At 44.8% G+C, this 22,106-nt stretch overlaps 1 protein-coding gene across 7 annotated transcripts in view; it reads left to right on the top strand.

The window, feature by feature from the left end:
• ITPR1 (inositol 1,4,5-trisphosphate receptor type 1) overlaps positions 1-22,106 on the top strand; it is a 3,145,915-nt gene that overhangs the window by 1,405,093 nt on the left and 1,718,716 nt on the right. For all 7 annotated transcript variants that reach the window (XM_069643506.1, XM_069643503.1, XM_069643505.1 and 4 more), the window contains 3 exons: positions 528-728; positions 1,535-1,786; positions 2,327-2,452. In XM_069643506.1, the coding sequence (XP_069499607.1) occupies positions 528-728; positions 1,535-1,786; positions 2,327-2,452 (579 nt within the window). The remainder of the gene's footprint in view (positions 1-527; positions 729-1,534; positions 1,787-2,326; positions 2,453-22,106) is intronic.

Below are 22,106 nucleotides of genomic sequence, written 5' to 3'. Positions count from 1 at the left end.
TTTACATGCTGGAGAAGGAACAAGTTACTTACTTGTAACTATTGTTCTCCAGCATGGGTCTGGCATGGATTCACATGCACACCATCCCTCCTGCCCCTCTGCGGCTCTTCTTGGTTTTACTGCCACTTTACGTGCTACCAAATCTAAAGATGGCTGCCAGAGGCGGGGCTTAGGGAGAGGGCCATCATTGACTGGTGGCAGTATGACCCAGAGCTCGGTGAATTGTTTAGAGGAGAAATACAGATTGTAAGTGAAAGTTAAACCTTTTTTTCTTTTACAGAGGCTTCCCATGCTGGAGAAAAATAGTTACAGGTAAGTAACTTGTTCCTTCTCTGGTCCGAAATATATTTGGGTTGATTTATTCTGAGAACCCCGACAGAATGTACTTTGGCTCAAGTGAATCAATTGAAGTGAAGCATCCAATAACTAGTCTACAACATGACTTCAAGGTATTTCTAAATTTTAAGATTCATTGGTTTGCAGAGTGGAAGAACTGTGATGTAACAAGCTCCTCAATCCCTACTTAGATCCTGGAAGCAGTCACCATGCAACACATCTTCATGAACAATTACCAGCTCAGCAGTGAGATAAATGAGAGGGTCGTGCAGCACTTTGTTCATTGCATCGAGACTCATGGACGTAATGTTCACTACATCAAGTTCCTACAGACCATTGTGAAAGCGGAAGGAAAGTTCATCAAAAAGTGTCAGGATATAGTGATGGCAGAGGTAAGCTTGGAGGGCCTTAGCAGCATTAGCTGAGGCAAGTACTTGCTGTCTATTTTGATTGTGCCCATGTTTTGCGAGGTAGACCAAGTGGGGTTTATTATGTTTGCTTAGGTCTTCAAACAGATTAAGGAGAAATAAGTTTGGGCACCAGCAAGGTTTGAAAACTAGAACTATCGCAAATCTTTAGGGAGATGACACATCTCCCAGAGATGCCGCCCTGGCAGCTTCTTTAGCTACAGGAGCTTTGTGGCCATAACAAGCAGCCAAATATCTTTGTCACCCTGTTTTCCCTACAAAAGTCATTTTGGCTGCTGCTCAGGAGGATCGCTGGAGCAACTAATTTATCTAGTCAACATTTGTGCTTCATAATCCTCCAAATGGAGCTGCGCTTTAGAACAACTTCGGGGGTTATTTTAATTCAGAAATTATGCCACTTAGTGTATGCAATCCAGGACATAAGCAGGAGAGACTGTTGGCCTACTAACTTTGTCGCATTGTTATTCAACATCTTTGCAAACCTTAATGCATGCAGAAATCGAGACTGTAGATGATCTGGCTTCTTGATTTCAATGTGAGTGAAAGAAGTTTAGGCTCTCTTCTAATTTGTATTATTCAGGACTAGATGAATACTATGTTAGGATTCCTGTTTCTAGGAAGTTGAATATCTTAACTTTTTCACTTCAAATTCTAGGGAATGTTTACTTTCATTAATTGTCTCCATAAAATGTTTATAGATGGTTGAATAACTTGAGAACTGTGACAATATTTTGCTTGAATTAACTCTTCCTTTGTTTCTCCTTTGGCAGCTTGTCAATGCTGGTGAGGATGTTCTGGTGTTCTACAATGATAGGGCTTCTTTCCAGACCCTTGTTCAGATGATGCGCTCCGAGCGTGACCGGATGGATGAGAACAGTGCACTGATGTATCACATCCACCTAGTGGAACTTCTGGCAGTTTGCACGGAGGGGAAAAATGTGTATACTGAAATCAAATGCAACTCTCTTCTCCCGCTTGATGATATAGTACGCGTAACTACACATGAAGACTGTATCCCAGAGGTGAGAGAAACCTTCAGAGTGGCATATTAATCTCTTGCAAAGGAGGTCCTTCAAATCAGAAACACCCTCTAGAGGCCAAGGATATCCAAACTTAAGTGCTGAGGTGAATGATTGAAAGAAGGAAGTTCGATTAACCATCATGGACCTGCCTGTTGGAGGGTGAACTGATCAGTGTGTCTGAGATTGACATCTGTCTGTGGAGTACCACCTGTGTGAAATGATTGACTGGATTGTGTTGGTACGCACCTACCACTGAGGTTGCTTTTGACTGCAGGTTAGGTCCATATTTCTGTCTGAATGTGGAGGCTATCGACTAGAAGAGCTGTTTTAGGGTGTGGGTACTCAATGATTCTGCTTAAAGTCTTCTTTTTCATGGATAACTTTACTGAAGTAGCTGGGTGAGACTTGCTTGTGAACTTTATTACTGATGAATGGAATACGCTTGATCTTGGTTATGAACCACCTGGAGGCAGCCAGTTTGTCTTGTAGATAATACTGTCGTGGAGAATGTTATATTTCTGTTTCCATCCATGTTTACAGGTAAAGATTGCTTACATCAATTTCCTGAACCATTGCTACGTGGACACAGAAGTGGAAATGAAGGAGATATATACCAGTAACCATATGTGGAAACTCTTCGAAAACTTCCTGGTTGACATCTGTCGGGTAAGATCGTTGTTTGGAGTCCATTAAAATGAGTGATGCAAGTGTAACATTTTGAAGGTATCTTCTCAACCCATCAGCCTTTAAAAAAAAAATATATATACATGTTTTCTTTGAAAAGAAATAAAATCTTTGGTAATCTTTGTTAGATTGCTGTACTGTAAAACCCTACCAGTGACCCTAAGTCAGGCATCTATTTGTGTAACAAGCTTGTCAGGTGATATTTTGGGGCTTGTATGGAAAGGAACTAACACATGCTACAAGCTTCAGTCTAGAAGTTGTTTTTGTGTTTGGTATTACATTTTCCGTTCTGCATGTGTCTGCCGCAAGGAACAGTGACGGTCAGTAGAACTCAACTTCAACAGACTGTTTCTCTCCTAGAACAGTATCTAAAGCGGTTTCCCATTGCTTCGGTGAAGTCTTGTATTCTGCCACTTGGGCCCACTTGTCTTTCAAAATGTGAATGATTCAGAAGTCTCAGGTTTTTCAACTATGGCTAGTATAGTATGTGCAACTTCCTATTTTAAGATCTACGAATACTGGTTTGTATTCCCCATTTATGGCATCCCAATTATGGGCATCTCGAGACTGGGGAGATGCCCATAATTATGTATGTCTCTACTATTTGGTAACTGCTATTTTGTAATATTAGTAATATATACAGTAGTGTACCCTTGCAGTGCCATTACTGGGGGAAACCTGATGAAACAGATTGCAGTCCTCAGCAGCGGGGCATTGTTCACATGTGTGGATAAATGGGGAACATGGTCGGGCCATATAAGGTCACAGCTTCTCCATGCCAGAATGATGGCCACTCTGCCCAAGAACAGCCACAGTTAGTTTTTGAATAGTGTCTTGCTTTCAAATCTGTAACTGAAGGAAGGGCATCCTATAAAGTTAAACCCACATCTTGCCAGAGGATGGGAGGACCCTTATGGTGAACAAAGGACACTGCCCTTTATTATTGAGATGAACCCCTGCTTGATTTTACTAAATTTGAACCTATTCTAGATACAATTGATAAAATGGTTCAACACTCTGTTGGTCACATTGCGTAAACAATAGAATCATTATATTATCTAGAACTTGGAGTGCTTTGGAAACAAGGTCCAAAATTTGTTTGGCAGGAGTTAGTGCAGCAAGTACAGATAAAGTAGGAGCCGTTTGAATAAATGTGTTTAATAAAAAAGTGCACTGTGCATGGCTTTGCATCTGTTGGCTAAAGCATTTTGTAAACGCAGGCATGTTATATGAATAATTACAGGTTTATACAAAATCTAAAAACATGTGTTGGATTCCCTGGCGATGTTGATGCTGGATGAGGATGTTCTCACTTATTTCAGTGGTGCCTCTATGTTGGGCAATGAATCAGTTTGGAAACATTTTGGTGCTCATAATCTTGTTTTTAATTGGCATTGGATTGCCAGGATCTTGAAGGCAACAGTATTGCCATTTGCATGAAAACAAGCCAACATGTGTTTCGACCAATGGGTCTTTGTCAAGGCGAAGTGGTGCAATGCTGGAATGGGTCCTTGAATAAGGTGCTGGACAGCAACTGTGTGGCCCAGCACCTAATTCAAGGAGCGATCCTGGAAATCCAATGCCAATTAAAAATAAGATTACGCGCCCCAAACAGTTTACAGACTGAGTCCTTGCCCAACATGGAGGCACCACTGAAATAAGTGATACATTCCTCATCCAGCGCCAATATCGCCAGGGATCCAACACAAGCTTTTCCTTCCAACCCCACGTGACTCCAGGAGCTTTGTCCCGCAGGAATCAGGGAACAGCAGCAGGAGGCTTATAGAATTGTTAACTAGATCAGTGCAGGGATCCGTTTTTTCATCAACTTCCCTCCTTCCTCATTATACAAAATCTAGTCCGTTTATCCGAGTGGGATTTGAGTGCAGGGGACAGACTGAAAGGAACCACTTACTCAGTGGAGTAACGTTGAGCTGCTTTTGTCCCTACCAAATATGTGCACCCTAACGCCAGTGCGTTTAGGTACATGTTCCAAGAATTAATTGAAGTGCCGATATTTTAGGGTAACTTTGTTCACAGCCTATGTCACTAGCGGGGGGCAAGGCCTCTAAGGGGAACATTGTGGAAGCATATGTAAAATCGAATAACCTAGAATCTGAATTGCACAGGGCATATAAGTGTAACAGTTAATAAAGAAATCACTGAGTGTTCACAGGAGTAATGTATATCTGGGTATGTAGCCTGGTGTCCTTTGAACAATACAGACGGAGATGGAATATCCTGTCCTACAGACTCGATAGCTTAGATAACCTTAGGTGTTTGTGTTCGGTTCTGCTCTCAGCTGACCGTTAATTCCACATGATGGTGGCATTCAGTAGACCGTTTTTTTTTGTTGTTTTTTAGCACGTTCTTGATGGAAGCATATCAAAGATCGATTAGCCCCTTTTCAATATGTTCTATAGTCTGGCATAGTGTTTAGAACTTCAGCATCAACTGCAATATACTATCCACTCTGCTTCTCTTTTGTTGGCGACTATAGTGATCTTGAATGAAAAGCCTGTCTTCAACTTTAACATTGTCTTGTTATTGTGCCGCTTTGAATCCACGTTCCACAGGACCAGTGTGCCGGTCAAACTGCCATCCATCTCACCCACTTTTTTCCATGGGACACTAATATACAGTAGAGCCACTGCAAGATCTACCCTTGCCTATCTACCATCAAAGATCACAACAAGTCCAAATTGACATGGCACTATGAGCTTAGACTGAACCATGTTCAGTTCCCAAGCCGCGGCAGGGACCCTCACCGACAGGTAAGTCCTGAAGAGTTTCTTGACGAACTCCATGATGCTCCTATGTGACCACAGGGGAGACCTTGCCTGGAGCCTGTGTGTACAGGGATATGACAGCTAGATGACACTTGGAGGTATGAGCAAGGCCAGCTTTAGCCAGTGACAGTAGCTACGGCGGAGTTGCGGACGTCCACCATCCCATCGTCGACCCTGTCGGCAAAATCAGTGGAAAAGGAGTGTCTTCAGCGACGAGGAGTTTGTCAAAGACAGTCATCTTCACAACTATCGTTTTGCCCAGTTTCTCTCTTCCTCCTTGACCCCCGACCATGATCCCATCGACGGCTGCACCCTATTGCTACTCTGCAGGCTCCTGTTGTAGCCTTCTTCCCGAAAGAGACGGATCGTGTGAGAGCCTACAGCTCTGGATTTTCTGTCTGCCCGATCCTACCAAGGCTGTTCCTCTGGCTCCTTTGGATTCCCCCAGGAGATCAACACATATCTACACCTTTTCTGAGGAGGATCTGTCTGAAGATTTTTACTCAGACCAGGAAGGGGGTGAAGGACCCCTGCCTCATTAGAGATCACTGTCCCATGAGCCTTACCAGCCTTTTAGCCCTCCAAACGGACTGCTGCAGCTGCACCATGTGCACCTGCACCAAGGGACATGTCCCTGGACATTTTAACCACCTTGCATACGTTGGTGGCAGAGATTCAGCAGCAGCTGCCTGCTGCTCCTGTGCCTGGCCCAGCAAAAAGTCTCCCAAGGCCTCCTCTGTGCCAGTCGAAACCACACTGTAGGACACCAATAACCCCTGGGCCAGTGCTCAGGGCCCTACCCCCTGTGGCAGAGGAGTGCGTTCACACAGACACCACAACACCCAAACTCTCACAGATGAGTATGACTACATTCCCGTGGATGGGGAACCGCCAGATGTCGACAAGCCCACAACGGCTTCACCCCTGGACAACATTTTCTCCTGCCACTCCATCTCGAAGGCGGCCAAGCTCTTCAATCTGGTGCCAGAAGAGAAGAAGGAAGGCTTCCTTTTTCAACGGCGAGAGTTCGCAAAGAACCTCTTATCATCAGTCCTCCGGCTTCAGAAACCAGGTGCCCTATAGGGTTCACTCCCAGGCCCATGGCCGTGGCACCCAACGTCGTTGTCGCATCCAGGACAGACACCCAAGCAGGCCTGAACAGGCCAACGGCCCGCGCCCCCACTTTCGCACCCCGGTGGGAGGTCCACATTAAAACTTTGTTGAGCAGTGGCGAAAGATATCCACGTACAAATTGGACATTCTTCAGCAGTGACACGCTTTAGAATTTCAGGTCCGTTGCCCACACATTCTTCCTGCCGCGTGTCAAGAACTTCACATGGTCCAACTGCTACAGGAGGTTCAGGCTATGTTAAGAAAAGAGGCAATTGAACAGTCCCTCAGGCCCCGGGGACTCCGGATGCAGTACAGATACGTCTGCTAAGGAAGAAGTAAGGAGGGTGATGACCAACCGTAAACTAGCACAAGTGACTAAAATCCCAAAAGTTCTCGATGGTCAAGTTGCAAAACGTGCTCGACCAGCTGGAGGAGGGGTATTTTCTGACATCTCTCGACCTGGGGAACACATACTTCCACATCCGGTGTTTGCGATGAATGGAGAAGTTCTGTGTCTTGTCATACAGGGGCGGTATTACCAATTGATGGCCCTTCCTTTCCGCCTGAAATTAGCTCTGTGGGTATTGGCCAAATGCTTGGCCCCGGTAGCAGTGCACCTATGCCGCAATGTAATCCACATATACCTTTACCTGGATGATTGGCTTATCCGGCCACCCTCCCATGCTCTGACAAACGAGCACACGGCAGAGACTGTATGCCTTCTGACTTCGCTTGGATTCTCCATCAATTATTTGAAGTCATACGCAGTGCCATCTCAGAACGCTCTTTTCCTGGACACCCGGCTCAACACAATCTCATGTCTGTCGACTTCCTCGGAGGAGCGGGTGAAGCCTCTTGGGTAAGTTTCAGCGGCTATCTTCAGAGTCCATCGCAGCAATCTGGTCCATCAAATCCCCGTTTGGCATGATGTCCTCCTGCATCTGTCTGGTTCCCTTTTGCAGGCGCCATATGCTGCCCCTCCAGGAATTCCTAGATGGCAGCAGGTCACAGGCACATGGACAGATAAGATCACCCTCAATCAGGCATTCTGTCAAGCTCTTCAGTGGTGTTTGTTTCGGCCACACCTCACTCAAGGTGTCCCCTTCCATATTCCTCCATAACAGGTTACAGTCACTACCAACGCCTCTCTGGAGGGTTGGGGGGGCCCCGCAGAGGACATTCTCACACCAGAGTTCTTTGGCTCCCGGGGGAGAAGGAGTTAAACATAAACGTCCTGGTACTATGAGCAGTCTTCTGGGCCCCCAGGTTGTTAGTTCTAACCTCAGCTGTAGGGGAAAGTGGTGTGAATATTCACGGAAACTGCCACCACCAAGCAGGGTGAGGACACACTCCCCCGCTCTCTCCCTGGAAGCCCAGTCCTTGTGGCTCTGGGCCATTCTTCAAGACCTGTGTCTTGTCCCCCTCTACCTGGCAGGCATCAAGAGCACCATCACAATCTCGCTCAGAGGGTTGCGGTCCTGTCACGAGTGGGAGCTTCAGCAAGTGCTGGTGTTTTTCGCCTCTTCAGGGGTTGGGATACAAAAGCAATGGCCCTTCCCTGGTCACCTGGGGAGTAGATTTGAGAGTACCTTCGGTTTGTCACAGTGACACAATGCCTGAGCCAGCCCTGAATGGAGCTTGAATGAATGCAGTGATGTGCACTGAAAGGCTGCGTAGTAGCCCCATTCCACAATCTGTTTTGTGGGTGTCTAGTTTCTGGTGAATAGCCTGGATGCCTGTGAACCTGATTGGGTACTGCCTGCATGAATGCACTTGTGTGGGATTGGCTGGCAGGCTGATCCTGGTTCTGCCTGAGTGAATCGGAGTGTTTAGTATAACAAAGCCTCGTACTCACCTTCTTATCAGAATCTGTAACAAGAAACCTGAAGCAAAGTCATCTTAAGCTTGCATCCTGGCGTCCAGCTTGAGTAAGCAGTCTGCAGCGACAAATCTTCAAGCAATCAGAAAGTTACTGTACTGACACAAGTTGAACCAGAGAGGATATGGATAGGTGACCTCTTCCGAGCTACGAGGGAACATCATGCAACTGCTGCTCTTCACCGGAGGTGTCCTGTGTGCCAGTCCTGCGTGCCTGCCGTCCGGGGAAGGGATCTTTGTGGGTCCGGAAGAGGTGTGCCTGAACCTCTTGAAGCCAAGAAGCAACCAAAGCAGCTTTCATGCAGTCATACTGGCCTCTTTCTTCCACACTAGTTTCAGAATACAGACATAACCAGCCTGAGGTACTCTACTTAATAAACACTTAGCCCTATCTCTATGGTCAACATCATGGATACCACACGCCATTTCAAATGCTTCTATCCATTGGAGGATATCTGAACCCTCCACATACATACCAACCAAAACTTGCTGCAATATGATTTAGTATTTATAACACACCTATACAGACGTTTTTCTAGGCACCATTGTACCTCGACAAGGCCTGGCTGAAGAAGATAAGACCCTGGGTGGCCTTGGTTGACTTTCAGGGGCGACGGGTGCAGTGGCAGAAGTAGGCGTCAGGTTTTGGGATTTTGCGGTTTACTGCCTTTCGGTTATTTGTTGCTACAGCGGCAGCACGGACATCGGGATGGCTTCTTGCGACCTGGACACAACCACTAGACTGAACTATTGACCCTCACCAAGTTCTGACACTTGGGACGTTGTCTTCTGGTTTTTGTATCTGTACATATGCCCTTTATATGGGTGGGATAGAGAAACAGAGCACCCGAGCCAAGGTTCTCTACATGGTCGCTATGGACGAACAACCAAGGCTTAAGCTCTCAGGAGCTGATGCAGGCTAGTTCTTAAGTACAGTGTGTCCCCAAGTCCCCACAAAGGAAAATCCACACTTGGTTAGGTGATAACACAGCTTTTTTATATAAAATAAGGTTCTGTAAAATATAGACTTATAAATAATAACACTTTGTACTTTGTAAATACTATATATATATACCACAGTAAACCCACCGACAGACACTCCATCGCAGGCAGAGACCCTGGACTTTCTCCTGCATGGACAAGTGGACAGATGTTGTGGCAGGGATGCTCCTTGAAGTGTTCTTCAGAGATTTGGAACTTTCGCAGCTCCCGTTGTCAAGCAGCACTATGTCAGTGTACCCCCTCCTCTGGGCAAAACACACTAACCTGGCTTCCTGAGGTCACAAACACTATTCCGGACCCTGGGCGACAGTCTAAGGATCCCAGTGGGAAGGACAAGGACAAAGAAAAAGGAACCCTTCTGAAGGCTGAGGAGACCAAGAAGCAGCCACATTCGAATAAATGTAAACATTCTCACTTTAAGGTCCCAAATCCTACTGGGGATAAGTCCCATGGTGGTGGGAGTAAGAGTAGAGGTTTTTCTGAGGCAAAGCAGGCTCCCAGCGGATCCAATCCAGTTCCTTGCATTCCTACCACCTGTTGGGACTGTGGTGCCCAGGACCACATGCACTAGTCTCCCATCTACAGCAGGAGCTTTCTAGCCGCAACCTCGTTAACAGACAGAACAATCACTGGGCCACTTGGAGACTGCTCTGAGGCTTAGGAACTGCGAGATGCCAGACTAGACCCTGACCTCACGGGCACAGTAGAGTCTTGCGAAACCATGCTTGTCCCCCCAGAGGGATGGTTGGCGAGAAACACTGCTCATGCTGACTTCCTCGTCATCTTCCTCTACCCCTTCTTTCGGGTGCCTTCCTTTGGGTGCACAGGGTCGAACCCGTCACTTTGGGTTTTCTCCCCAGCCACCCTTGCTTGTAGCTCTTTATTTGCCCTCAAGAGCATATTTAAACTCTTTTCCCCTGTCTGACTCCCACTTCCTAGTCGCCAGAAGCAGCTGATTGCCTGCTTGTGATCATGTGATTATGTTGACGTTCAGAGCACGGCGCTGGTGGGAGCCGTGCTTTAAGTGTGCTTCTCCTAATTTGCGTAGTCCTTTCTTTGAGTTCTCTTCTGTTTTGTTATCGTTCTTCTCTTAGAGATGGCGCAAGAGCGATAACCCACCAGATGCACCGGTATGGTTTAGTGCAATGACATACCAAAACCTCCCTTCCTTGTGAACCTTCTGTGATGGCAAGTGGATCCTATGTCCCCAGGTTCCTTCCATGCCAGTAAGTGCTGAGCTGCTGCTCCTTGCTTCTGCCTTTATTTTCTCTGACTTTTCGGTGTGTCACTGTAGTTTTATTAGGATTAATTATGTCAATCACTGGCTCGCGATTACAAATATCCCTCATTCAATAACACGGTCTATAAGGGGCACGTTTCATGCATACCATGATAAGATGGCTGCCATGGTTGTGGTGGCCACCTACCAATGATATAGCCTATTTCACACACACATGCTTCAGTCACGATTACGGAGGATAATTTTCATTTTTTTGTACCGACGGGAGACCGCAACGCTGTAGACTAGGTAAGCGGCTGGTGTTCAGTTTCATCATGGTACCAGTGACAAGATTGAACCCCTGTACTCTGATGCACACATAAATACAGAGTACATTTCTCCTCTTTCACGTCTGTTACAGGTCTGGCAGCATCGAGGAACCTGGAATGACGGGTCGGGTCTGTGCTGAATTAGTCTTTTCTCCACACGCCATGGTGGCGTTTCTCCCCTTTTGGCTTGTTCCATGAACATACTCTCCCTTAGAGGGTGAGTGTCAGATTTTTCGATCCATCCAGAGTTGTCGAAGTATTAAGATTGCGTTCGCTTGACTAATTTACCCATGCAATTGCAGCTATATGCCTTGATATATTTGCTTACAGATGCGCAGGATGAGATGTCCCATCTTTCCGTTTGACCGAGAGGGATATTTGTGGAGAAATAGTTAACATCCATGTTTTCTCAACTCTAGTTTGCAAGCTACACACAGGATGCACAATTGCACAGTTAACTAAATACAGACAGTGGACTAGTTCACAAAGGCAGAGATTTTACCTTGGTGTTTAACATCACTTGCAAGGTTTTCCTTCAAATAAATTTAAAATCACGTTCATGCCAGATGGCAATTTTTTTTTTAATTGTCTTAAAGTACAAATTGTACTTTTAACACAAAACAAAAAGCAATCATAACAATTCATCACAATTTACCATCATATAAAATTAAACAATAACACATTATTAAACAATCTATCAGTCTCAACATCATGAACTAAAAATCCACTGCACAAGCTTTTAGAAACTCTAAATTACGAATAGGCAGGCAGTTCATTACAATTTAAGATCCTCCTCCACAATTCTTGATCTGTAGCGATAAAATTCATGGCGAAGGTTTGAGTCTGCAAAGTCCATAGGCTGGGGCACTGTACACACAAATGCTTTAGAGTCACTAAATGCTTGTGACAGTGGCGACAGAGCCTCTGCTCCCGTGCGATATTCTTCCGTCGTCCCAGAATTTTACGTTTGCACTAGATTTAGCCTCAGTCTTAAAATTTGGAACCTAAACTGCCTTGAAGGATGCTTTTTCAAGTATAGAGAAACAGTATTAAAATGTTTAGATATCCAGGCAGTGATCACCAAAATATTGATATTGCAGTAAAGATTCTCTTAGGTTAGCCCACACATATCTGGATAATTGTACCTTAGCCAATTTAGGAGTACTTCCCAGTTCTTCTAGGGATACACCTATTGCTTGTAATGTTTTAAGCAATCAGAAGCCCAGTCCACTAAAACCGTACATGAGCCTTTATTCCATACAGCATTCAAACACTCATAAATTGACGCAGCCAGTGGGAACAGAATACTTGTAAACAACTGTAGCTTCCCCCAGACAATCCTAGTCTGAATGGGGAGCTGACCTAGTTCATAAAGTTTCCCCACTAGTGGGACTGACTGAGGTAAACGGAGGAGCCCTCGCCAAATTAAACCTTCCAGTTTAGGTCAGTCTGTTTGTATACTTCTTGTTCGGGCTCTGTATTTCAATTTCTGAACCATTTGCTGTTTATACAGTTTTAGAACAGGAAGAATCAAAATTCTCCCGAATTTGGCGTCAAAATAGGCGCAACTTAAGAAGTGCCCCAAGAAATTGGCCTTGTCGTCCACCACAAGTTCAGGACCATCAAAATTATAAAAGGGCGAGCATAAATATATGAACTTGCTGACCACCTCAAGGCTACAATTCTTTTGTTTCCAAGCAGTCATTTTACATTTTTTCTAACCACTAAAAACTCTTCCACTGCAACCAGGGCTCTTTGTAAGCCTGTAGTGGTTAGATCACAAATTACAATATCATCTGCATATAATAGATATTGTATCACCTGTGTTCCCAGCCTTGGTGGATTTGTTCTAACTTTTTCCAAATGGCCTGACATGCCCCATAAATAAAAACAAAAAAGTAAAGGAGTCGGCACACACCCCTGGCGTAGTCCCCTGTTGGTCTCAATCTGTGATGAATACCCTCCAAAGGTTTCCAGCCTCAACCTGATTCTTGTGCCCGTGTGCAATGCCTCAAATATCCACACCAACAGGGGTGGACAGCCCCGTTCATATAACTTTTTCCAAAGCAAGGCCCTGTTTACGTGGTCAAAGGCCTTGAGAACCATCCCTTTTGTGCACCTCCTTCTTTTACAGTTTATCCATGGATAGACTACCCAAAACCTCCCGTATTGTTACAGAAAAGCCTACAGAAGAACATAGATAAGCCTCCCTCTCTGTGGACATGCTGGCAAACACCTCGAGGAAGGCCCTTGCAAGTTTTGGTACCCATCTAACCTCATAGTTTCTAGGGTTTATTTCTACTGCAAGATGCATATCGTTCTCCTTTTTTAAGGGAAGGACAGTCTTGTACACCTATGAAGAGTGATCACTCAAAGTCAAAGGGTGTATTACCAAGGACCCCCCTCTCCCTCAGTGCTAAAACATGGGAGACAAACGCATAGTCTAGAGTTGTTTTCCACGGGCCATTCTGCCAAGAGAAATTAGGGGGGGGGATATCACCCTAAGCATTCCTGTTCTCAATTGACGGGTCCCATGCTTTAAATTCTTGGATAACTCTTTTACCCCTAGCTCGGGACCTCTTTGCCATAGACTTTCTATTTGGAACCAAATACCACTGTCGTCCAAACATTCCGCATTAAAGTCACAACTATCACAGATGCCAGTGACCAGTGTGTTTCCCTACGTTCTTGAGCCCATTTATTACTACCAGTAGCGTCTTGTGTATATCATCTTGAAGTGTATATGTCCGAATGATGCGCACAAACTGGTCCTCGCACCATCCTGCTCTTATCTAAGTAAATTGGTGCAACACTCGAAATTATTGAGGGCCCTGTATCGGTAACTTCAAAACCCAGAGCTAGGAAATGCTTCTTTTCTGCCATAATAACCTCTTTAGTTATAAATGACCTCAGATGAAGTTTTACTGTGTCCAAACAGTCCTCTATTCGTAATTTTCTCAAGAATATTCTTGAGCCCTTATTGTTTTGTTTAGGAGGTAATTTACAGTTCTTTATTTGTTTCCCTGAGGGAAGGACTTTACTCTTACTTATGCCACAATGACACAATGAGACTATTTTCCCGCTGGTTCCGATTGGGACTACTACTTGTTACCCTATGTCCCCGTCCCCTAGGCATGCCTAGGAACGACACTGACGGTAAAGGGCCCACAATCGATTCTACCTCTAAATTAGAGGTAACGGCTTCCACCGGTATCCCAGAGTCAGTGGAGGGAACTTCCCCTGTCGTCAGCCCCCCCAGTCCTCCTTTACCAGGAATAACCTCGACTGGCATAGTGTCCCTTTTAGTAGGTAAGGTGTTGTAAATTGAAATTGCCATTATGTAGCCCTCCAAAAGATGGACCTTGTTGTCTTAGATCCCGGATTTCAAAGTTCAGTATTTCATAACCTCTATCCATTGAATGTAAAATTCGAGCTAGAATAGGAAAGGACAACTCATCCAGAGTTGGGAGATGGTCCTCTTGTCCACCCACCTTTGTGTGTGCCCTCACCCACCCTAGACATTGAATGAACTCCTTCCCCAGCCACAACCACCTTGGAGCTCTCACCCATCCAGTCATAATCATGCAAAACCGATCTAGCAGGAGACTGTACTAATGGGATATACTTATGCAGTGGATTGTTCCCCACGTGTTGATGGAGCATTATTTCTGTAAAACCTACCTCCCAAGCAGGGGACTCAGGAATATTCCATTCATTAGTTTTAAAGTCCAGCGATAATCGTACTCACTTTGCCAGCTCATGCGAAATTGATGGGGCCAGGATCGAAACATCTGAAACCAAATCCCCCCTCCCAGTGTATCACTCCTGCAACCATAGAGTTAAGATTTCCCTCAATGTTTGATAAAACCTGGTTTGTTACCCAAAACCCCAGTCATCGTCTCCTCTTGTTTTTCTATCCCAAAGGATGCATGCTCCTGGACCTACTTGTCTGACAAGGAGTTCAGGGCAATGACCTTAGGAGTGCTTGGGTCCATGCTCACTTCTGCTGGTAACAAGGACATACCTGGGGTGGGTACCAGACTTTTTAATTGTGACAGCACCCTGCCCCTTCCACGCGACCAAACATTTGAAACACCCACATTTCCTGGTGGTGGCATTGTCACTTCTTGGATGCAACCCTTACTTCTTAGTGTAACTCCCATAATAAATGGCTCGGGCCTCTATCTAATACAACACACTGTATAGAGGCCTCGGATCTGATATGTCTTTTAAGGGAGGACAATTCAAATACCAGCCACACTGGGTGCCTTAAATCAGTAATACCCTCCCAACAATATACAAACCAAGTGTGGCAATTCCTTCAAATTTAGAGCTCAACCCAATTGCCCCCCAGGTGCACTTTATTATTCACTTTCCCAGTGCACAACTAGAGGAGAGCAATATAAGACTGAAGTTTCCACCGTGTCCTTCAGATTACTAAAATGCCTGTGCAGTGGTAAAAACAAATTAAGAACACAAAAACATAAAAACCATGAATAAAACGGTGTATGAATAAGAACAGTGTGTTATAAAAACACAATTGGGGTCCGTTATGCACGCAACACCAAGCATCAAGTCACCTAGTTCAGGCTGAATGGACACCGTATAGTAAGGCAAGCCATAGACCAGGAATGCTCCAAAGTATTTCCAAAAACACTGGGCGCTCCAAGGCCGAAGCCTGCAGTCACTCCCTAGCACACAGACCCTTTGATTTCTGATGCTCTGTGTACACGGGCTTTAATATGCCCAGAAGCTTTTGTAACGCAATGACCCCCGTGGACCTTGCAGCCTCCTGAGATTATTCTCAAAAGGAAAGGTCCACCAGTCCCTTTTAATTTATAGTAATTAGCGTACGCAGACTTTAATGTACTAGACTAGGACGACTCCACCTCGAACCTTGCAGCTTCCCAAGTTATTAACCAACAGGAAAGGACCACGAAGCACTCCGTACCAGAGTCAATTCACCCACAGTCACTCCCCAGACGCCAAGGTCCTTATCCAAATCACCCGTGGCGAATGCTAGATGCGGACCAATGTGTAATTGGGCCCCTCCACTCCAGCTGGATAAAGTTAAGTAGCAGATACCGACACGTTCCCAGAAATAATATACAGCCTATGATAGTTGAAATATTAGCACTTAACGGACGTTCACAGTTCGTAAAGACAGTCACTAATGTAACGTGTCAAAGTAGCAGCATCACAAGTTAATGATGCTTGCGGTTTTTAACACTTGGCAAATATTCTCCATTCGGCAAACAGTCACCGATACGGTGTAGGGACCATTGTGGTGTCTTCCCTCTTTCGTCCATGTGGAGTAGTGGAAGGGGTTTGGTCACATCCCAAAGGCCAACTCTCAACTAACTGGCCTTGTAAAATTATGAAAAACACTTTGCCCAGCTTCACTTGCTCTTTTTCCAAACATAGTTTGCCTTTAAAACGTATTTCAAACTTTTATATAGTATTCTCAGAAAGGACTACTGTTCCCAGAACCCCCCCTACACTGGGACGATGGAGAGGAGTAATGATGATCACTACCCACTGTCGGCAGGGCTAAAAACAGCCATTTTAAGAGAAGGGGGTGGATCTGGAAAGCACTGGATGAAGACAGTCTACCCCCTCCAGGAGGAAGGGGAACCACTGGGCATCAGCAGAGTGTTCCAGCCCTGAACAGACTGCAGTATCCCTCACTGAGGGGGGGACCAGATAAAGTTTGTTGTCTTACCCAGCTCAAGTGAAACGCATCAAAGAGGATGGTAACGAGACTAAAGATTTTTGCTGACGAGAGGGGGAAGGCTAGCTGCCTTCCATCCCGCTCCAGCCCATCTTTTCAAAAGAAGCAGAGGTGTGTCCTAATTTGCTAATCCGCCCTCCTGGTGGTCACCGCCTCCTTTTTGGAATTAAATACCAGATCCCTCGCGCACCTGCGCCGCGCTCCATGAAGTACACTGAAGTACTGTTGGCTGCTGGCTGCGTGCGGGCGCTCTCCCCATTTGAAAAGTTGCCAGGATCTTGTGAGCCGGAAACCTTACGGACGTCCTTTCCTGCTACACTGTGCTGCCTGACCTCCAAAAGGTGACTGGACTATTGTTAATATACACAACACTACTCTTATAGTGTTTACGAACTCAGCCTGATAGTTCGTGTCCTCTTCACATTGTGTTGTTCAAGTGCCACAAGTCACGCGATACTTTCACGTTGTGACCCCGTGCTGCTCTAAAATTCTATGACACGTGTCTTTCACACGTGCATATACGTATGTCACGTTGACAATTTTTGTTTTTGTTTTTTCTTTCCCTGACTGTTTCTTCTCTTTTCTTTTGCCTAGAGGTGTGTCCTAATTTGCTAATCCGCCCTCCTGGTGGTCACCGCCTCCTTTTTGGAATTAAATACCAGATCCCTCGCGCACCCGCACCGCGCACAGTGAAGTACACTGAAGTACTGTTCGCTGTGCGCGGTGCGGCTCGCGGGGTCTGGCTCTCTGCTTTATCTAGTAGTAAACCTGGGGCAGGAAATTGATTTTTCTGCCTGTTTAAATCACGTGGTTAATTATTCTTGTTCTGTGCTACTTATAGTTTAAGAACTTCTAGAGTTTGTTGTGCCAAATGACTGTTGTATTATGGATTTGGCTTTAAGAAATGGGAAAAAGAGGAGGGAGTGTTCCTCTAAAACCCTTCCCTCCGCCGACTCTCCAAAAAATGTAAACAAAAAGAAAAAATGTAGCCCTGTAACCTCACTTAATGGTAAACAATCGTTTCTATCTATGTCAAATCATGACGGTGTGTTGAAACCATTTGATGAAGTTGACACTATGTCTGAAAAACATATGTCAAATCATGACGACGTGTTGAAACCATTTGATGAAGTTGACACCATATCTGAAAAACAAATCGCACCCGTTGGGTCTAAAGGAGTTTGTTCGTTAAAAAAACAAACGATAATATAACCAATGATCCTTTTGATACAGAGGAGCACACTTGCAACATTCAAAACATAATCGCTGACATCCATGTAATAGAAATTTACCGATTTCTGACATTTCTATGCTTGCTCCTGTAATTATGTCAGACTTAGATAAAAGAGTGCGTTTATTACTCGGCCCCTCCACTCCAGTTTCTACTCAAGGTATGCGGATGGAGCACGTACACTTTCACAAATCTAACATCAAAGAGTTCAATTATCAGTGTACAGATTCAGGAAATATCACAGAGAAAATTGTTGGGCAATTTCCGTCCACCAGTTCGGCTTCAAAGAGATCCGTGTGTAATCCGCTCACACAAAGTCCACTCTTTGAGCAGAAGAATACCTCGGCTCCTGTGTTTAATCTTTCCAATGTGCCCATCATGCCACAGACTCAAGGAACTATTGAGGAGGACTGCTTTGAACAAAAAATCAATGATCTACCTATCTTCATGAAAATTTTAAACTTGTTGGATCGTGGTCATGAATACTTGCATCTTCTATTGCAAGAGTTACAAAGGGAAATGATAAAAAACACTTCCCACATTACCAAAATTGAAGGCTACATCTTGGCACAAGAAGCATGGCAGGGCTATCATATGAACTGCAAAGTGAAGGATGCTGCAGAAACCTACATCCCACAGGTTGAAAAAAAACAAATAGATTCGCAAACCTCTGATGAACCAATGCTACTAAACAGTGTAACAGTGTCTTTTGCACAAATATTACGGCGTAAGGTTGAAAAAGTAGAAAAAGAAGAGGTTAAGGAGTCATCGTCAGAATTTGCTAAAATTGATTATCTGGAAGTTGCTAAACTGCAACACGATAGACTGATACAAGTCGAGAACATCTTGGTCCAGATGAATTCCAAAAATAATATTCTAGACATGTTAAAAGAGGATCAAACCCCCAATGACAGTAAAGACTTGGTAGAACTTGCACCGGACAGTCCTTCGATTTTGATTGATTTAAATGATAAAGCCACGGCCAAAGAAGAGCCTCAAGAAAGCGCTGAATCTCAAGCAAAGTTCTATTATATGTCACGAAGATCCAAGAAAAATCACTTAAAAGCTTTAAAAAGACGTCAGAAAAATAAAGGAATTTCCCTCAAAGACGAGAAAAAAATGCATGATTTGTCTAAAGCATTCTCTTGTGGAAATAAAGAATCCATAAACACTAACTTAGATGCTATTTTGGTGAGCTCTCCGGAACAAAAATTAAACTTAAATGAGTTAAATGAGGAGAGCAAAAATGCCTTGCAATTGAAACCATCTCCTATTCATGAAACCACTCTGAATCAACTGGCTACTCCAAAAAAAAACCCACAGAAGCAGCTTGTGAAACGTTCTAATGTGGAAGTCGTTGACATGAAAGGAAAAACTCATACGGAAATCGAATCTAAGGTACAATCTGAGTTGATGGTTCAACCCCATTTAACTTCGTTTTTTACTGACATTTCCTCAAAAAAATCAGATGGGTTCACTAGAAACATAACTCTCAAAAGTAAGGAGGACAGTCATGGAGAGACTGCGCCTACTGCGATTGAAGCAGAAAAACATTCAAAAACCATGCATAGCAAAGAAGTGTTAGAAAAAATCGCCATATTACTAGAATCAATCCCCAAAGAAGAAGGCTATTGCATAGACATTCACATAATGCAAGGTCAATTGATTGAAAAGGTTCTGCAGACGAAGGATCCTAGTCAATCTATATCTGATTCCACAGTATTTGCCCTCGCTAAAAACATACAACAAGACCAGGATGGTCATACAAGGGCTGAACTTATTGTAACGCTCACCTGATTCCCGCAGAGTCGCCGGTCTTGACTGGGCGAATACCGTATCTTCAAAGGTGATGTGTAACACACGGTTGGCTCTTTGGGCTGGACCTCTGTGCACTGTATGTCTGACTCGAAGAGTAAGGTGTCTGCAGATAGAAAATATGGGATTAATGAACTGGGGTTATTGGGTGTCTCTCTCTTCTTCCCCTTCTCTTCTTCCCCTTCTCTTCTCCTGTAGAACCCCAAAGGTTAATGCTCTCACCTTAGGTAAGTGAACGCCGAGCTCTCCATCTGCCTCGGGGCAGGGTGCCGTAACCAGTTTCTTCACTGGATAAGGGTGCAGGCCTCTTGACCTCAGAGGACTGCTGTCCGTCGTTTACTGCACGAACGGTAAGTTCCGAGTATTTCAAATGTCTTTAAAAGTCTTTTGTAATGATGTCTCTTATTTTGCAGGGTTCCGGCGATGGCGGATGACGGGCTGAAGTGAGTTGAGGATGGAACCCGTGTGAGGAATAGAAGCGCCTGGAAGCACGTAAGTAAGCGCTTGTTGCCTGCTTCACGATGCGCACTAACTGTCCTTTTATCTTGCAGGTACAAGTTCGGAGCTGCTGAAGGGTGCCGGAATACCCACTGGGTTCGGCGTGGGAAGGAGTACTGGCACGTGAGTAATGAAGTTCCCCAATGTCTTTAAACGCACCTTCTTTTGTCTTTCAGATGCGGGATGCAGCGCCGAAGGCCTCCGGAGCGTGCGAAGAGTTGGTAAGCTTTTGTCTTTCAGATGCCGGAATGCAGTGCGAAGACCTCCGGAGCACGTGAAGAGTAGGTAAGCCTTTGTCTTTCAGATGCCGGAATGAAGCGCGAGGCGTTGGCGACAGCCGATGGACCAGGTAAGAGAAGCGCTGTCACTGAAGACCATAATGCTAACCTGTTCTTTCTTGTCTTTATAGGTGTTGCTGAAGACTGGATTCAGGATGGTAAGCCTTTTTCCCTTAGGCCCAGGATCAGATGCAGAAGACACGATGAGCGTTCTGCTGCAGAGGATGCAGAATAACGCAAAGCAAGATTCATCCATCGGGTGTGGTTTAAATAGCCTCCTGTAGTGCTTAGGTGTCTCCTTCCACAGCCTCGCCTAGGTAAGAAAAGAGTTCCTGCTTTCCAGAAGAGTTCCAGTGTTCTGAACCTAGGGAGTGGCTCCTGCCCCACCCAACAGGAAAAGTAGTCCCAAACAGAAGAGGATTAGAGGCTCAACTGGCAGGTAAGTAAGCAGCATATTCTGCTGCAGGTAAGTCCACCCAAGCATTATGAGCCCGGCGCTTCCAGCGCTGGGACTGGGCATATTTATGAGCCTGGTGCCACTGGCGCCAGGACAGGGTCCAAAAGGTCCCAATTGGGACTGGTTGGCACTCGGAACCTGGGTTATGGGTCTGCTTCCAAGGGAGTTGGGTAAGTCCTGACCTTTTGGAAGCAGAGATCATGACACTTATAACAACAAATTACCATGCTGAGGGTGATTAGCCCGAAGAATTGAAAGAGAGCGCTGATGAGGATTTTCAACAAGAGTGCTCTAATGAAGTAGAAGAGAATCGAACCATCCAGCAATTCCAGAATATCCCCTCTGAAATGAAAAATACCATTGGATGGATCAGCGGTGTCAAAATCAATGGGACAGCTCGCATTAACAGATCGTTCCTTATGAACGCCTTATATAGAATTCCTCCACTTAGAAATTTGGTTACAAATGACATAGAATGGATTAGATTGCCGAATATGAACAACTGCAGGATGCTGTCTAAAATGTCTTCTCCCATAATTGCTAAACTGATGTGGGATCACCAAAGTGATCCTTTGATCCTTGGTTTGGCTATGGTTGGTTTTCCACAAATAAAAATTGCTATGGACTTTATGGAGTACCAACCACCTCCTTCGAAATTAAACAGTGATTTCACAAACTCCCTATCTGCGGATAATGCATCGAACAAAAACATGTCGGAACAACTTTCTGCCTTGACTAATGCCCTAAATGGGCTCAAATGGCTGGAGCCACTCAGAAAGTCTGCTGTTAACATAAGTACAGCCTCTTCATATATTCATGACCTTACCATTGTGTTGTGGAACTGTTGTGGGCTACTTAATTTACTGAAATGGAGAAGAGCGGCAGAACATAAAATCGTACCTAACATCTTACTTATTCAGGCCACGAAAGACATCCAATTTGATGGCTATAAAACCTTTTCCCATCATGCTTAAAAAGGGGTGAAAGGGAGACCTAATGGTGGCATTGCGATCTTGTTGACACCTGTTTAAATTTTATCATCAACAATATATATGAATCGGATATGTTCATCATGTTGGACATTTCCTTCATGGTTAAAATGAATGAAAATCTTTTGCTGGTCTCCCTTCATTGGAATCCCGCTCAACTCCAAATTGAAAAAGCGGTTGAGATCTTACGTGATGCCCTGAACCTTGCACTCTGCAAAGCTCCATCTGCAGAAATCCTTATCGGAGGTGATTTTAATTCCCATGGCATCTCTAAGAGTTCCTACTCACACCATCATCATGCCTCTAG

The sequence above is a fragment of the Ambystoma mexicanum genome, chromosome 2p (assembly GCF_040938575.1).
Source record: "Ambystoma mexicanum isolate Mex_15411 chromosome 2p, UKY_AmexF1_1, whole genome shotgun sequence".
NCBI lineage: Eukaryota > Metazoa > Chordata > Amphibia > Caudata > Ambystomatidae > Ambystoma > Ambystoma mexicanum.
Note: the sequence above shows the minus strand (reverse complement) of the source record. Positions and strands in the feature narration are given on the sequence as shown.